General features: G+C 41.5%; 1 protein-coding gene across 5 annotated transcripts in view; it reads left to right on the top strand.

Annotated features, from left to right (window-relative positions):
• The first annotated feature begins 876 nt into the window (after positions 1-876).
• Positions 877-17,234, top strand: part of Senp2 (SUMO specific peptidase 2) — a 45,402-nt gene continuing 29,044 nt past the window's right edge. For 2 of the 5 annotated variants that reach the window (XM_048453831.3, XM_048453830.3), the window contains exons 1-5: positions 879-1,084; positions 2,765-2,823; positions 6,251-6,384; positions 7,917-7,983; positions 9,942-10,032. In XM_048453831.3, the coding sequence (XP_048309788.1) occupies positions 984-1,084; positions 2,765-2,823; positions 6,251-6,384; positions 7,917-7,983; positions 9,942-10,032 (452 nt within the window). In that variant the 5' untranslated portion in view covers positions 879-983. Of the gene's footprint in view, positions 1,085-1,319; positions 1,446-2,764; positions 2,824-6,250; positions 6,385-7,637; positions 7,660-7,916; positions 7,984-9,941; positions 10,033-17,234 lie in introns of those variants that run through there. The other 3 variants (XM_085685346.2, XM_048453834.3, XM_085685347.2) reach the window with 3 other exon arrangements.

Here is a 17,234-nt window from a genome sequence, read left to right as displayed (position 1 = left end):
ACATAATTCATAAGCCTTGACTCCTTCTTCTCTTCTCCCCCAATCCTACTTATCCTCCTTGCCTAGCTGGCCATTTAGCTCTTTATCATACCAATAGCAACAATACATCTTCACGCAGTCCCACAACACTCTCCTAAGGAGTTGTCCTTCTGCCCTACCCATTCCCCAGCATGTGGTTCTTCTTTTTCTAGCTCCCTTGCACTTTGCAACATTCTTCCCCGCAGTGGGTATTATCTTGTATTCTAATTTAAAATTATTTATGAAAATGTCTCTTCCAGTAGATTTGACCTTAAGAACACAGAATAGGGCCTAGTACTTACACTTTTGTTCAAACGCTGGTAAAAAGCTTTATTATCTTAGGCACATGATTAAATTGCTTTGGTTTTTATGACAGGCTCCCTAACGCTTTCTGTTGCTGTAAACAGGACGGCAACCCGTGTAAAGTATTAGTCCAATGCAAACGCAAATTAAAGAGTAAAACGTTAAACACTCGATAGCTAAGCTGACCTATTTTCACCGTGCGCGTTCTTTTACAGAGCCCACACCGCCCGGTCCCTCAGGTAGCTCTCCCTCCTTAGCGGCGGTACACGTGGTCTTGGTCTGTGGGCCTTGTCCCGAGGCCGACTCCTGACTGGCTCTGCCAAAGAGAAAGCCCCGCCCACCAGTCCTGCCAATCAAGTTTGCGCAAGAGCCCGTTCGGCCCGGACGGCTTCCTGTTGCTAGGTTTACCAGTAGCCGGGCCCGGCTGCGCGTGCGCAGATTGCGGAGGCCACTTTCCCGTTGGGCGGAAGGAGGTGACGTCAGCGGAGCGGAGCGGGTCCTCCCAGAGGCCGGGGAACGTTGAATCTGTGGGCCGTCTGATGGCGTCATAAGCCCGCGCCTGAACCTGGCTCCGGCCGAAGCAGCGAAGGCGGCAGCGGCGGCGACAGCTCTGGGGTTCGCGTCTCGGGGTGTGTCGGCCGCCGCTGCTGCTCCGGCCTGGAATGTACAGATGGCTGGCTAGGGTTCTCGGCACCATTCTCCGCTTGTGCGAGCGGCCCGCGCCCGGGGCTCGCGCCCTGCTCAAGAGACGGCGCTCGAGCAGGTAAGGCGGCCGCGCGCGGGTCCCCTCCCCCGCGCTGGCGTTGGGCGCCGCGGGCCTGTGGGAACCGGCGGCTCCGGGACCGCGGAGGCCTGGGGGCGAGTCCGCCCTTCAAGCTGGGAGCGGGAGGCCGCCGCTGTGCTGCTCGCCCGAAACAGCTCCGGTCGCCCGGTGTCACCACGGGCGGGCAGCGCAGGGAGAAGCCAGTAGGTTAGGAGTTGGCCCACGGTCATTTGACTGCGAGTACTGTTCTCTTCGCACCAAGGGACAGCAGTTGTCTTGTTTTACAGCAGCTGTGTGTGTTGGGCTGGAGGGGAGGAGAATGGTCCAGTTCTTTAGCATCGTTGTAAGAGGCGGAAAGAAAGTAGGTACCCCACTCTAAGGCTTGATTAAAATTAGTGGGAAATTACAAATATTATTACTTAGCAGCTACACGTTTACCAGTTTTATAGCCTTCCCCTTTAATTAAGGATTTATCTAGAAAGTAAAACACTACAAATTCTATATTCCCCATAAGTCTCTCCTATCCTTCCTTTCCATACTATGCTGTGTCTGCTTCATTTATTATGATGATAATGGTTATTTTTGTGTTTCCAGGTCAAGAGAAGTGGACGAAAATTAGTTTAGGGGAATTAGAACTAAATGATTCATAGATGATTCTAGAAATGTAGGTCACTGATGGGATAGGTTGTTAGCTAAACTGGTACATATTTAAGTTGTTGTAAAGTTCCTAAAGTAATCTTTGGTGTACTAGGTAAGGGCAGACAGTGTTTTATGCTGGGTCTGGTGTACAATAAAACTGCATATTTTATTGAATGGGGACTATTAACCTAACAATTCTCATTCAGAATCATTCAGTGCCCCCCCCCCCGTGTGTATGTGCGAGAGTGTGAGACCAGGGCAGTCTTGAATTCTAGCTGCTTCGCCCCTGTTCTACTCTATTTAGGGTCTCAAGTCTTATAAAACAACTCATTTTAGGTACTAGAGGTGTGGCTTAGTGGTAGGGTGCTTGTCTACCGTTCCTGTTCTGTCTTTCCTCGCAGCCCTGGGGTGGGTTTGGGGCGGGGCAGTTAAACACTCTCTCCCAAAACGACCCCCCCCCCATAACGTACCTCTTAAGGCTGCTGATATTGACACTTGAAGTAAAAAAACGGCTGTCTTTGGGGTTATTGTTCCAAAAATAAATGATTTATTGGTTCAGTTTGACCAGATTACACATCATTACGAGATAGGAAGTTTTGGGTCTTTCTTAAGATTTAGAAATAAGTGCCGGGCAGCAGGGCAGTGGTGGTGCTCACCTTTAATCTCAGCACTCAGGAGGCAGAGGCAGGTGGATCTCTGTTTATTTGAGGCCAGTCTGGTATATAAAGTGAATTCCAGGACAGCTAGGGCTGTCACACAAGAGAAAACCTGTCTCGAAAGACCAAAACCAAAAAAAAAAAAAAAAAAGATTTAGAAATAGCATTCTGTTTTACGCGTTTCATCACATTTTATGAATTGTAGATGGAATTAGGAATGCTGTATGGTATGTTTTTGTCTTGATGCTAGGTTTTGAACCCAGAGGTTTTTACATGCTAAACACGTGCTGTACAACTGAGTCACACCTCCAGCTCAGAGTAAGTTTATTTATAGAAATACATATGTTGCATACGTATATACATACTTCTTTTTCTTTCTTTACAGCACTCTGTTTTCTACTACAGTGGACACTGATGAAATCCCAGCTAAAAGACCAAGATTAGGTATTACATTTTAAAAATTCATTTCTTTTTAGTAGGAAAAATGCATGTATGGAACAAAATTCAAAAGGTAAAATATTGCGACAATGAAAAAGTTGCCTCTTTCCTACCCTTCTCTACACCACTGTCTTTCAGATATGTGCAGTGAATGTGTTTAAAGTACTAAAGTAGTCTATAATAAAAAGTGACATTTTCTTTATTTTTAAGCACCAGTTTAAACTGACTGATCAGATTCATCTGGCTGAGTGAACCAATCTGATTTGTTGTCTCATCTGCTTTTTTGTATCTTCCTGGTAGACAAGAATAAAAGCAGGTTAAAGGGCAAAGCACAGTGGAATACTATAGTGTGATCCCTGTTTTCAACAGTGCTTGTGAATCTTGGTTATTCCAGATGTGTTGGTTAACTGTGGAACTTGTTGCTATTTCATTTAAATCCAATAAATACTGAGTATGTCTTGATCTTACACAATTACAGGAAATTTAAGAAAATTAACACTATGCTTAATTATAATCATTTTTAACTAGGAAAAAATGAGCTTCTTTAAAAAATATAAACAAATATTAGCTTGTACTTGAATGTAGTAAAATATAAAATACATGAAGCAACATGACAAAACAAAACAAAACAAAAAACCCCAAAACAAAACACCAAACCAGAAACAAAAGACAACTGGTAGTACCCAGGGCCTGGTTAAGACAAGCCTTTGGTCTTATCTACTGAGGATGTTGAAAGCCTGCTTAGACTACTGAATGAGACCTGGTTTCAAAGTAAAGTAGTTAGAGGGTGGGAATAAGCTCGGTGATTGTCTAACATACTCAACACCCAAATTTCAGTCCCTCGTACTGCAAAACAACACTTTGGTGGTATTGAAGAAAGTTCCTGAGTTAGTTGTGTATGGTAGTCACCTACTTCTGTGCTAAGGATCACCCCATGCCATCATTTCTGTGGAATACAGACTTTGATTTCAAACAGCAAAAAGGAATCTGAACTGGAGATGCAACTGGGTAGCACAGCATGCTTACCAGCAGCTCTTCTTGCAGTGATGTACTTGAAGTATGGCTAGTTTTACTCAAAGAATTCAGGGTTTTTAAATTCAGTGTGTGTGTGTGTGTCTGTGTGTGTCTGTGTGCGGCTGTGTCTTAAGTAATCCAAATTGTCCTCCATCCTTTTCTTCAGCCCTCCCCCAAGTTCTAGAGTACAAGTGTGAGCCATCACACTTCAATAAAGAACTGAATTTTTAATTTTCACTAATTTACACGAAATTACTAGGTAACCACATCTTGCTTCTGGGTGACTTTAGGTAGCTTTGGGGAGAAGAGACAGCAGAGGTGAAGGAGGGAAGAGGACCTCATTGGAGCAAAGCCATGATTTTACTGTGAGAACCAGAGTCTCAGGTACACCAGGTCATGTGAGCCTCTTTTATAGGTGAGACCTTCCTTTGTAAGAATCTAATGAGCTAACACAGTATTAGGATAGACCCTTTTTTTTGATAAAATTTGTAGGAAAGTAAAACATTCCAATACTTTAGTGTCTGTTACTTTCATCAAGAAGTAGGTCTTGTGTGCCGGAGTCTGTGGAATACACACCAATCAGAGGAGTAGAAACGATCCTTCAACTTACCGTATTAATAACCCGGAACTGTCTCCCAGTTCCTGAAATGAAAAACAACTAATTTGAAAATGTTAGTATTTTTCTTTTTTAGGACAGGGTCTCCATATGTAGCACGGGCTATTCTTAAGTTTACTGTGCTGCCCAGCCTGGTCTCCAACTTGGGGTTCCCCTCGTGAATTTGGAATTATGCTTGCTATTTTTATGTCAACTTGACTCAAGCTAGAGTCATTGGAGAAGAAGGAGCCTCAATGAGAAAATGCCTCCCTAAGATCTGACTGTAAGCAAGCCTGTAGAACATTTTCTTAATTAGTAACTGATGGGGAGGGCCCAGCCCATTGTATTCCCACTGGACTGGTTGTCCTGGGTTCTATAAGAAAGCAGGCGAGTTCCAGGACAGGCTCTAAAGCTACAAAGAAACCCTGTCTCAGAATAAACAAACAAACAAACCACCAACAGACAAACAAATGAAAAAAATAAAGCAGGTTGAGCAAACCATGAGGAGTAAGCCTTAGTAAGCAGCACCCTCCATGGCCTTTGCATCAGCTCCTGCCTCCAGGTTCCTGTCCTGACTTTGAAGAACAGTAATGATAGAGTGTAACCCAAATAAACCCTTTCCTCTCCAAGTTCCTTTGGTCATGGCATTTCATCACAGTAATAGTAACCCTAGTTAGAACAGGATGCTTCAGCCTTCTGAATGTTGGAATTACAAGTGTACGCCATTGTGGTCAGCAACTATGTAAATTACTTCTAAGTTGGATTCTGCTCCACCTGACCAACACATTTTCTCACTTATTTGAGTCGTTCCCCTTCCTAGAGAGTATTTATTTTGTATTTTATCTACATTGGAACTCTGTTGCTTAAAGCCACCATTTTAGCCTATTTTTCTCTGAGGAAGAAACTAGTTCTTTACAGTATCTTTAATTGGTGAGTATAAAGGAAACTGTAGGAAACATAGACATGTAGGAAGTGAGGAAGTAGTATTATAAAAGAAGGAAGTAGAGGAGCACTGAAATCGCCCCCCTCCACCCCATTTGTTTACTTCTCGATTTTGTAATCTTTGGTACCAGGAAGAAGTGAGCTTGAGATTGTTCAATGCATCTGGTTCAATAGTGGGATAGCGTTTATCACAGATGCTCAAGAGATTGTTTGTTTGTTTTTGTTTTCTCTCAGTCAGGATTTATGAGGGGCTTTGTAGATGGCTGTTTAAGGTAATCATACTGTTACCTGCCTGGGAAACTAGTGAGTGGGTAGCAGTGTTCTCTATAGGTTTATCATGCCTGACAGTCTGTGTGTTCTTTGTTCATTTATCCCTCTTTGAAGTTTCTTTTTATGTATTCTACAAAGCGTAGTGCTCAAAAGCTGCTATTGCAGATCGTTTCTTGGGAGTCAGTTTGTGGCACTAAAGTAATAGTTTAATGATTTCATAGCAGCTGTGGTAGTTGATTGAAGCAAAATTCATGTGTTAGAATTCTATTTTTTCAGTTGGAAGGAGTATTTATTATTCTTGTATGTATGATGCACACACATGAGTGGAGTTGAGTCGTGACATGCCTGTGGAGGTCAGAGGACAACTTTGTGGTTCAGTTCTCTCCATCTTTCTGTGGGTTCTGGAAATTAATCTTAGGTTGCTAGGCTTGCAGGGCAAGCACTGTTACTCACTAAGCCATCTTGATGGCTCCAAAATACTTTTATAGATACATTTTTATTTCAGTGTTCAAAATAAGACTTTATTAAAAACTAGGATAGGTTCTTTTCAAAACATAAGTAATTTTTTTCTACAAGTTAATGCTGTGTTTATAATTTGTTGATACTTTCTAGACTGCATCATTCACCAAGTGAAAAGCAGTTTCTACAATGCTGCAAGTTTACTTGGATTCCCATGCCAGCTGACCACAAAACCCATGGTGTCTTCTGCTTGTAATGGAACACGGAATGTGGCCCCTGCAGGAGAGGTCAGTGGGGCTGGGATATTGGTCTATCTTTCACTTTTTGTTGTTTTGTGTGGAAATGGAACCCAGGACCTTGTATATCTTTTGTTTTCAGACAGGGTCTCTTTTCATAGCCCTGGCTGTCCTAAAACTCACTGTGTAGACTTGGCTAGTCTCGAACTCACAGAGATGCACCTGCCTCTATCTCCTGAGTACTAGGATTATAGGGATACTTGGTATGGGTCTTCTAAATCCTAAGTACAATTTATGTACCTTTACCCCTACACACTGATGTTTGTACTTAGTTTGAAAAAAAAAATTACATTGTTGTAGCATGACTAATAAAAGCCCAGAGACAGACAATGGGGTTCAAACTGAAGATCAGAAAAGCAAAGCAGCCAAACCACTAGAGAGTTCTCACCTCTACCAAGGCTCAGACAAACAAAAGGATGATCCTGTCCTCTGAATGACTGTAGACTGCAGTGCTCTCCATCAAACTTCAGACTGTAGACTGAGACCTGAGCTCCTGTCTCCTCCTGTCTTATATTCCTCTCTAGTGCTGGGATTAAAGGCATGTACCGCCACTGCCTAACTAGTGTGGCTGCTGGGATTAAAGGTATGTGCCACCACTGCTTGGTCTGTATGGCTGACTAGTATGGCAAGCTTTGCTCTCTGATCTTCAGGCAAGCTTTGTTAAAATACAAATAAAATATCACTATACATTGCAATTTTAATTTCTTGATCTTCATATCAAAGCTAATAATTGCATAATCATTTCTGGAAATAGGTCAATCTATATGTTAATTCCCCCAAAAGACTGAGAATATTTTTAAATTCAATGTTTTAATCCCCAGGACCCATACTGTAGAAAGAGAGAACCATTTCCTAGAAGGTGTCCTCTGACCTTCATACATGATCTTCATACATGCATGCATGCACAGGTACCGGTGCACGCGCGCACGCACACATACAAAGGAATGTAATATTTTTAAAGAAGAATATTGGCTCATTTAGCTTCATGGCACACTCTTATGATCCTAGTGCTCAGAAGCCTGCTGCAGGAGAGGTAGATGAGCTTGGACATTTAGGACCATTTGTGACAATCCAGTGAGACCCTTGCCTAAAAAACAAAAGGAAGAAAGAAAAGAAAAGGCCAGGTGTAGTGACCAATGCCTGTAATCCTTAGGAGGTGGAGGCAGAAGAATCGGTGTGAGCTTGAGACTAGCCTGGCTCCATAGTGAGTTCCAGGCCAGCCGGCTACAGAGTCAAGTACTCTCTTCAGAACAAAAGACCAGTCGAGTGAGTGTGAGGTCAGCCTGACCGTGCAGTGGGCTCTACCTTGTGAGGGAAATCCGTTGTTTCTTGTTTAAGTATTTGTGGGGGGGAGTGTATTTATTTATTTATTTTTAACTCCTGTTAGTTTTGACAACTTCTTTATCTTAGCGATATTATTTCTGTGTGCAAACTTGAAAATACTCATGACTAGAGTAAGCTTTTATATTAGAAATGTTTAAGTTGCAAGCCGGGATGCTACAGAAGCGACTGCTTTGTTTTAGGTATTTGCGAGCTCTTCATCTTGTGAACTGACTGGTTCTGGATCCTGCAACAGCATGCTGAAACTGGGTGAGGTGTCAGACTGTTCTTAGCTACCCTTCTGCCTGTGTCCTGTTGACCTGCAGGATGTAAAAGGAAAGCACCCATTTGGGTAGGATGAGAGTGAAGGCCTAGTCTCTTTACTGTCCATCCAAACAAGTAGGGCTGAGGTCTGCCTTTTACCAGACATGGAACTCTTAAAAAGTTCTTTGACCTCAGTGTGTCTCAGTTTCTTATCTGGAAAAGAGACCAATAATGCATTCAGTTTTAGTTTTTTGTTTGTTTTGTTTTGTTTTTTTAGTCAAACCTCAAGTAAATAAGAACAAGTCAGAAGTCTTGAGCATTGTGTTTGAAAGTTTTCTATCTTGTAGAGTATTTTAGTTGAAAGACAACTTTGGATGTTGTTTCTCGGGTGCCATTCAGGTGGTGGCACACACCTTTCATCCCAGCACTCAGGAGGCAGAGGCAGGTGAATCTCTGAGTCTGAGGTCAGCCTGGTCTGCAGAGTGAGTTCCAGGATAACCAGGGCTACATGGAGAAACCCTGTCTCGAAAAACAAAACATCAACAACAACAAGTATAGGTTTTATCTTAAATTGTTGGTACTGGTTTTTACAGTTTTTCATGGACCCCAGCAGTTGAGCATCCCTGGTTTAAACTCTGAAATCTGAAATTGGAAACCTCATCGTCAGCACTCAGGTTTCTCACTCATCGTCAGGATGAACATCCTGGAGCTTAATTTTAGCATTCTTGTCTGAGTTGACTACTGTGTTTTGTTATATATATATTACTGTGACTGCAGATCAAGTCTCATTGATTAAAAAGCGTGAAAGGGGACTGGAGAGATGGCTCAGAGGATAAGAGCACTGGTTACTCTTCCAGAGGTCCTGAGTTCAATTCCCAGCAACCACATGGTGGCTCACAACCATCTATAATGAGATCTGGTACTGTCTTCTGGCATACAAACAGAACATTTTATATATAATAAATAAATAAATCTTTTTAAAAAACAACAACATGAAAGGGCTGGAGAGATGGCGGGGCTGATTTAAGAGTGTGCACTCTTGTAGAGGACCTGTGTTTGTATCCCAGTACCAACAACAGGCAGAACTCCAGCTCCAGGGGGTATGAGACCCTTTTCTGAACTCACACACAGACGTGTGTGTGTGTGTGTGTGTGTGTACACATTCACACATAATTTAAAAATAATAAAAATAAATCTTTTAAAAAAAATTCCAAGAGCTTACTATGTGCTAGGCACCGAGTCAACTTGTCAGGAATAGCAGACCTTGTTCTTGCTCGGAGTTCATATATTTAATGAGCAACCCTAAGTTCCTGCTTCTTGCAGCTGTATAGACTTCCATGTTGCTATTAGATCCTGAAGGGGGGGCATAATTATATTTGTATGTACTGCACAAAATAATGTTGTGGAAAGCTCAGAAGAAGGCAGAGTTCTGAAGAATGGTCTTAGTACCTGCCATGTAGGTAGAATTGTACTTTGAAAGAGGTAGCTAGTGAAAATCAGTGCTACAGAAGTTGAGGTTCAGAAGCCAAAGCTAAAGAAATGAAGCTTTATAATTATATTTCTCATACTTTAGTTAGGGTACCTCTTGTCGCACAGTAGTGCAAAGATGAGTATACATGTACCCTGTGTATTAGTTCCTTGACATTGCTGTGGCCAGAATAACTGAGAGAGCAGTTTATGTAAAGTGAATTTGACTTAAGCATAGTATTTTAATATCAGCTACTTGATTACTGTTGTGGTTTTGTGACAGTTGAACTTAAGGCCTCACACATGTTAGGTAATAGTGAATGTACCACAGAGCTACATTCCTAGCCACCATTTCTTTAATGTTTTTTTGTAACTTTCATGCTAGAGTGCTATGCTTTGAAAAAGATAAGATGTTAGTCTGTCGTGTAAGTTTTCTGTCCCAATGCAGACTGTTCACAGTGGTAGTTTTTGCTCTCATTACAAATGTGTTCTTAAAGGTAATAAGTCTCCTAATGGAATAAGTGACTATCCAAAGATCAGAGTGACAGTGACCCGAGATCAGCCGCGTAGAGTCCTGCCTTCTTTTGGGTAAGTTTTAAATTCTGCTTTCCTGTAAATGGAACTCACTCCACTGTTGCTAGGCATTTTTACCTTTGTTCTGTTGAATAATACTACGTAGGCACTTTGAGGGTAATAGCTTGCTGAGTAGCATATGACTAGTTAGATTTGAATTTGAGTGTCCATAGTATGATTTGGTTTTGAAAACCATTTTAAGATTTTTATTTTTGATAATTTTTTGTGTATTTTGCCTGAATAGAATTTTGCCCGTGTCTTTCATAGCTGGTGTCTGAGGAGGCCAGAAGACGGCATTAAACCCCCAGCCCTGATCCTCTGGAAGAGCAGCTAGTATACCTAATCACTGAGCCATCTCTACAGCCCCGTTTTATTTTTTTAATAGTGTTTTTATCTATTTGAGAATTTCACACAGTATATCATGTTCATCCTCCTTCTGCAACTCCTCCCTGCCAGATACTCTCCTCCCTGCCCGCTCACCTTCATGTCCTCCCCTCTTCCCTGCCCACTCACCTTATGTCCTCCCCCTCCTCCCACTCACCTCATGTCCCCCCTGCCCAGTCACCTTGTCCTCCCCCTCCTCCCTGCCCACTCACTTCTTATCTTCCCCTCCTCCCTGCCCAGTCACCTTCATGTCCTCCCCCTTCTCTTCTTTCTTCTCCTCCTTGCTCTCCCATCTAGCCCAGTTTGTGTTTTTAGCTACTTCTGAGTATGGGACGTGCTTTGGAATATGATGAATAGACCTGGAGTCACTTGGTTGAAGAGAAGTGAGGTTCTCTTTCCCAGAAGCAGTCAGATACCAATAGCTCCTAAGCTTGGGGTAGGACTTTGTCTGGTATGAGCTTCCACAGTTTTTGTACATGTTGTTGCAGTCTCACTGTGAGGTCATAAGTGCATCTGCCTGTTGTGTATGGAAAACTCTTAAAGTTACCTCTGGTTCTTACAGTCTTCTGTTCTTCTGCATAGATCCCTGAGCCCTGAGGGAAGAGTTGTGGTATAGACACCCATTTAAGGCTGATCATTCCAAAGTCTTTTATTCTCTGCTCATTGCCCATTATGGGTTTCTGTGTTAATAGCCATCACCAATAGAAGTTTCATGAGGATTGAGGGACACACTGGTCAGTGGTTATAGACATGAGTCATTAAGAGTCATTTTCATTACTATATGCATTTAACAGAATAGTAGTAGTAGATTTTCCACTTTGAGCCCGGTATCTCTTCAGCCACAGATTCTTGGCCTTAGTGTCAGGTTTGGCTTCTATCTCATGGAACAGGCCTAAATCTAGTCAGAACTGGCTGGTTAATCCCATAACATTTGTGCTACTAATGCACCGTTAGTATAGCTTGCTGTGTGCATAGCTGGGTGAGTTTGATGGTTACTTTTTCCTCTGTTGGTCTACATAGTTTTCCAGCACTATGAAAACTAACCAATATGGCTTAATCTTTCAGTTGAGTGCTTGCTAGATTTCTCTATGTTCTGTGGCTCAAGTAGATGGTGCAATAAGATATTACTGTCAAGTTCTGAATGGTAACCAAGAGCGTTGGCAATAGCCTATAATGTTTAGGGGGTTGGTCTATGGGACCCTGTTAGGCAACAATTTAAAAAAAGAGGTAGTCCATTCCTGATACTAGGAATTATATTTGGTATTGTATGGTGTCTCGTTAGAGAATGTACTTTCTTCTCAGCAGCTACTGTAATTTTCTTCAAAATTGACTGCATATTAGCACATAAGCAAGTCTCAGTATAAATGTAGGAAGACTGAAATAACATCCTGCATCCTATCTGACTACAAAGTAATAAAGCTGGGTATCAGCAACCATAGAAACAGCAGCAGTACCCAGACTTAAGGGAACTAAACAACTTACTACCAAATGACAGTTGGGTTAGTTAAGGGAGAATCCAAAGGGAAATAAAAACCATCCTAGAATTAAAGTGAAAATGAAAACACAATATATACATTTATTTTATGTGTATTAGTGTTTTAACTTTGTGTGCCTGTGTATACCATGTGCAGTGCCCTTGGGAACCAGAAGAGGGCAATAGAATTCCTGGAATTGAAGATACAGATAGTTGTTAGATGCTTTGTGGGTGCTAGGAACTGAACCCTGGTCCTTTGCAAGAATAGCAAGTGCTCTTACCCACTGAGCAATCTCTCCAGCTTCCCTAAAAACCATTTTAAAAAGAATTGATGTTCACTTTCTTTTAAACTCTGTGTGTGTTTGTGTGTGTGTGTGTGTGTGTGTATGCATGCATATATGTATATAAATGTACTGTGTGTGTGTGTGCATGTGTACAGAAATCTTAAATACAACCTGATATAATTTTTTGGGGGGGGTCTGGTTTGAGATAGTTTCTCTGTTTAGTCCTATGGACTATGGCTATCTTATAGACTAGGCTCACCTTGAACTCAGAGACCCACCTGCCTCTGGAGTGCTGGAATTAAAGGCACAGCTCAGCTCACTCTGGTAAGTTTTGTGCACTGAACATACATGTCAGCTCTGTAAAATATTTTATCAATAATTTTCTTTCCTCTTAATTTTTTTTTTCTCTTTTAAGACAGGGTTTCTCTGTGTAGCCTTGGCTATCCTGGAACTGGCTCTGTAGACCAGGCTGGCCTCAACTCACAGAGGTTCACCTGCCTAGGCCTCCCAAGTGCTAGAATTAAAGACGTGTGCCACCACTGCTCAGCCTTCTTAAATTTTTTTATGTATTTAATGTGTGTATGTTTTGTGTGTGTGTGTGTGTGTGAGAGAGAGAGAGAGAGAGAGAGAGGGAGGGAGAGGGAGAACAAGCGCACAAAGACAGTTTGTGAAAGTTGGTTCTCCCTGCATCATGTGGGCTCTAGGTCATCAGGCATGGCAGCAAGCACCTTTACCCACCAAGCCATCTTGTCAGTTGTCCTCTTGTTTATTGTCACTTTCTAGAGTTGCTGTTGCTTAGATATCTTAAGTTCAAAGTCTCTTGCCTTGTTCCTTTTAAAGCCATATTTTGTCAGGTTTGATGGCTAAGATCTTTAATCCCAGTGCTAAGAGGTAGAGGCAGGCATATCTCTGAGTTCAAAGCCAGCCTGGTCTACCTAGTGAGTTCCAGGACAGCCAGGGCTACATTATTGGTGTACAAAAGAGTTCCATAATAGCCCGAATGGAGTATAACAAAGGTTTATTTATCTGGGGATAAACTCACAGAAAGAGTAGCGATCCTCAGTCCTCTGCGTGCACTGGGAGCTGGAACCAAATCCAGCAGTCAAGAGGCCTGCACACACTTTTCATCTACATTTATAGTGTATGAGACCACACCCAAAATGGGCCAGTATCTTAAAGGCTATTGACTGAGAAAGTTCCCACAGCACCTCCCCCTTTTGTCTAGATAGGAGAGTTCTAAGCCTAATACAAAACTATATACAATAACAAATATCAAGTATTGTCCAGGGAAAAGAAGAGGCAAAAACATCCATAAAAAGTAGAATTAGAACCAGCATGAACAACATCAAGCAAGAAACATATGCTGAATGTTTCAAAAGTTATCTTAGCCTAAGGAGTCTAACTCCTATGTTAAAAATGACTTGGCTAAGTCATGAGAGGAAAGTCTTCAACCCCATCAAAGAGCTGAAAAGGGAAATAATATTACTTGAGTAAGCAGGAAGTACAATCTAGTAACTTCCAAAAGGTGCAAGAAATGACAGAGACAACCAGCTACGTGAACAATCACCCAAACTCTCATTTGCAACATTGGGGCAACCAACTTTGGCTAAGGCATAGAGTAACAGACAGACCGTTTTCAGAAGCAGGAAACTTTGAAAAACCATCTTAACTTGTCTTGGCAAAGTTTGGTGGAAGTCTTTTTTTTTTTTTTTGTATCCTGCTTGTCCAGTCTGGACACCATACATTTTGTCAGTAGTTGAGGCAGGGGCAGTTCTTTGCCCAAAGGCAAGTTTTGCCAAGAAGAAAACAAGCTCCAAGTGGAGTGTCTTCAGTGCCCAACATTTAGTGCAGTGTGATCTAAAATTGTGTTAATATACAAAATGTCTTAAGCAGAGGTAGAAACATGCATACATACAGTATGACAAAATAGCTTTGCATGGGTGCACAAATACTGTAAACAGAAATAGGAGCGTATTCAATTTGAATTTTTATCAGTATATAAGAATCTATACCAAAGTACATTGTCTATAAATAATAGCTCACAAATAATAATCTACCTATTATCCCATCCAATTCCCTTTTTTTTTTTTAAATCAGAAGAAATCCCTAAGCTTGCTTCATTTCCACCCCCAACCCTATACCACTTATAACCAACCCCTAATAGGTGTCCTTAACCCTGAGGACAAACTTTGTTGGGAGAGGGGGATGTAGTCCTCTAGAATTACTTCCAGTTGTCACGGGGCAATGTTATTTCTTTGGGATCTTGTAAAATAAAATGATGGTTAAGTTTCAAGATTACTGTTTGGTATAATTGCAGATAGTCTCTGAGTAGTCAATAGGGTTTTCTGAAGTTCTTATTTGAAGCCGTGGCCAGAACGTTGTAAGAAGGTGCACCATCTCAGCTAGCCAAGTTGGAACCATCTTGAGCAGCTTGCAGCCCACAACTGATCTTAGAGTGGTGCTGTCAGCATAATGACGTCATATCAACCAAGTGGAATCGTTGTTGTGGGCCCCATCTTCTTCCTGGAAACTCCAAAGATTACTGCAGGAAAATTTATTGTTCATTGTGGAAAACTTAAGCATTTTTCATACAGTCATATATTAAAACGAAAGGTACCATAAAATATAGGTATGAGGAGAAGTAAAATTTTTTGAAAGTAGAGTTTTGATAATATTAGTTCCTAAATTTTATCTTCCTTCCATACCAGGTGGCTCCTGATATGAGACAGAAACTATGACTTTTTCTTTTAACAACATGCTTGGAATTAGGGAAGGATAGCCACTGTCAAACTCCAAAACCAGCTTTGATTTTTTAAGTGAGTTGTGACTATCATTAATTATACTGAGAAGTAGGAAGCTATGTGTGTTTACTACATAAAGAGACCCTGCCTCAAAACAAACAAACCCCATGGCCTATTTCTATTGTTATTGCTCTCGGTTTGATTGTTTTTTAGGTTTTGTTGTTGTTGTTTGTTTTTTTGCTTTTTGTTTTTTTGTTTGTTTTTATTACTGTTGTTTGATTTTTCTTTTTTGAGATAGAATCTCAACCACATAGTTCACACCAAGCTACAATTTATGTAATTGAGGCTGTCCTGAACTCACTGTGTAGTCTAAGTTGACTTTGAACTCTCAGTTTTTCTGTTTTAGCTTCCTGGTTTTTTTTTTTTTCCTAAGCTCTCATAGTTTTTAAATTGTAAGAGTCCTCTCCACTCTGCATGAATTTTTTTCTTTAAGTATCTTGCTCCAGTTATAAATGTCCAGTGCCTTTTCTTATCTCAAAAACTGTATTATTTTCCTTTTCTTTGAGCTTGCTCTTCCTGTTCCTCAGGGCCGTACCTGAGCCTACCTACTGCCTTGGTTTCTTTTCATCTTTTCTTTCAAGTTAGATTCTTTATTACAAATTCTGGGCCAGAGCCGGGCAGTGGTGTGTACATGCCTTTAATCCTAGCACTCATGAGGCACAGGCAGACAGATCTCTGAGTTCAAGGCCAGCCTGGTGTACAGAGTGAGATCTAGAACAGTCAAGGCTACACAGAGAAACACTGTCTTGGAAAAAAACAAAACAAAATTCTGGGCCTAGAGATAGCAGTTAATAAAGTGCTTGCTGTCCAGACATGAGGGCCTAAATTTGATTCCTAGCGTTCGTGTCAAAGCTGTTCCACAGCTGCACAAGTCTTTCAACTCCAAGTGCTGGAGGTGGGGGAAACCAGCAGATGTCTGAGCTCATTGGCTGGCCAGTCTAGCAGAATTGATGAGCTCTCAGGTTCAGTGAAACCTAGAGTCAGTCACCTCAAAAAATGAGCTGGAGAGCAACTGAAGTAGATGCCTGGTGTTGGCCTTTTGCTTTTACAAGTACACGTGTGCAAGTGTGAACCTATACAAACACAAATCTGGAGACTTACAATTAAAAGTGAAAGGTGGGTGGCTGGAGGGTTGACTCAGTGTTTCACAGCACTCGTAGAGGACCCACCCATGTTGAGTTCCCAGCTTTCAAGTTCCAGGGTTCTGATGCCCTTGTCTGGCCTCCACAAGTACTGTGTGCACATGGTGCATAGACACATATGCAGAAAAAACATGTATACATAAAATGATAAATAATTAAAAATTTAAGTGAAAGCTAGCTAGTACACCCTTAGTTCCAGTACTTGGGATGCAGAGACAGGAGATCTTGGTCAAGGCCGCCTGGTTTACATAGCCAGTTCCAGCCTAGCCAGGGCTATACAGTGTGTCCCTGTTAGAAGTGGGGCGGGGGGGGGGGGGGAGAGAAACTAAAAACCAAGTGCCTCTTAATTTGCGTGAAAGATAGATTGTAAAGCTAGAATTGAAGATACAAATTGATATAAGAGAATATTGTATCAGAACATGAAGGAGGGTCTAAAAACTGGTGAAATGCCAGCTTGACTTGGGAAAAAACTTGATAAGTATTCAGTGGCCAAATAGGGGGCAGTGTAAACATCAAGGTGAATAAAGCTCAACACAGATACCAACGGATGGATGTATATTGTGGAAAAGGAAGATCTTTATAGGAAAATGCTGACTGAGCACTGGATGTATGGGAAGGAATATATGCCATTTGTGACCATCCCAGCAGTGATGGGTGCTGATGAGTCATGGTTGAGCTAAAGTGTGGGTTTGATAAGGCCTAGGATACTATATCATATCTCTCCCCAAAATTCCTTATTAATTATAAAAGTGGGTGACTTTTTTAAATAGGGACTCCTGCTGGATACTACCTTAATAAAAAGGTCAAATTGAAATGGTTGGTAGTAACACAAAGTGACATCATAGCCTGCAGGTATATTGCACTGAGATAGACATCATCACCCAGTGTAGTGTTCTTGCAGAAACTGATCATCTAAATTTACCTGTGAAAATGTAGTTTAAGTCTACAGGAGGTGGTGGTGTACGCCTTTAATCCCAGCACTCGGGAGGCAGAGGCAGGCGGATCTCTGCAAGTTCAAGGCCAGTCTGGTTTACAAGAGCTAGTTCCAGGACAGGCTGGTTTCTACAGAGAAACCCTGTCTTGAAAAACCAAAAAGAAAAAAGAAAAGAAAATACAGTTTATTCTGAAATTA

The sequence above is a fragment of the Myodes glareolus genome, chromosome 2, assembly GCF_982192425.1.
Source record: "Myodes glareolus chromosome 2, mMyoGla1.1, whole genome shotgun sequence".
NCBI lineage: Eukaryota > Metazoa > Chordata > Mammalia > Rodentia > Cricetidae > Myodes > Myodes glareolus.
This window is presented reverse-complemented; position numbering and strand designations above follow the sequence as displayed.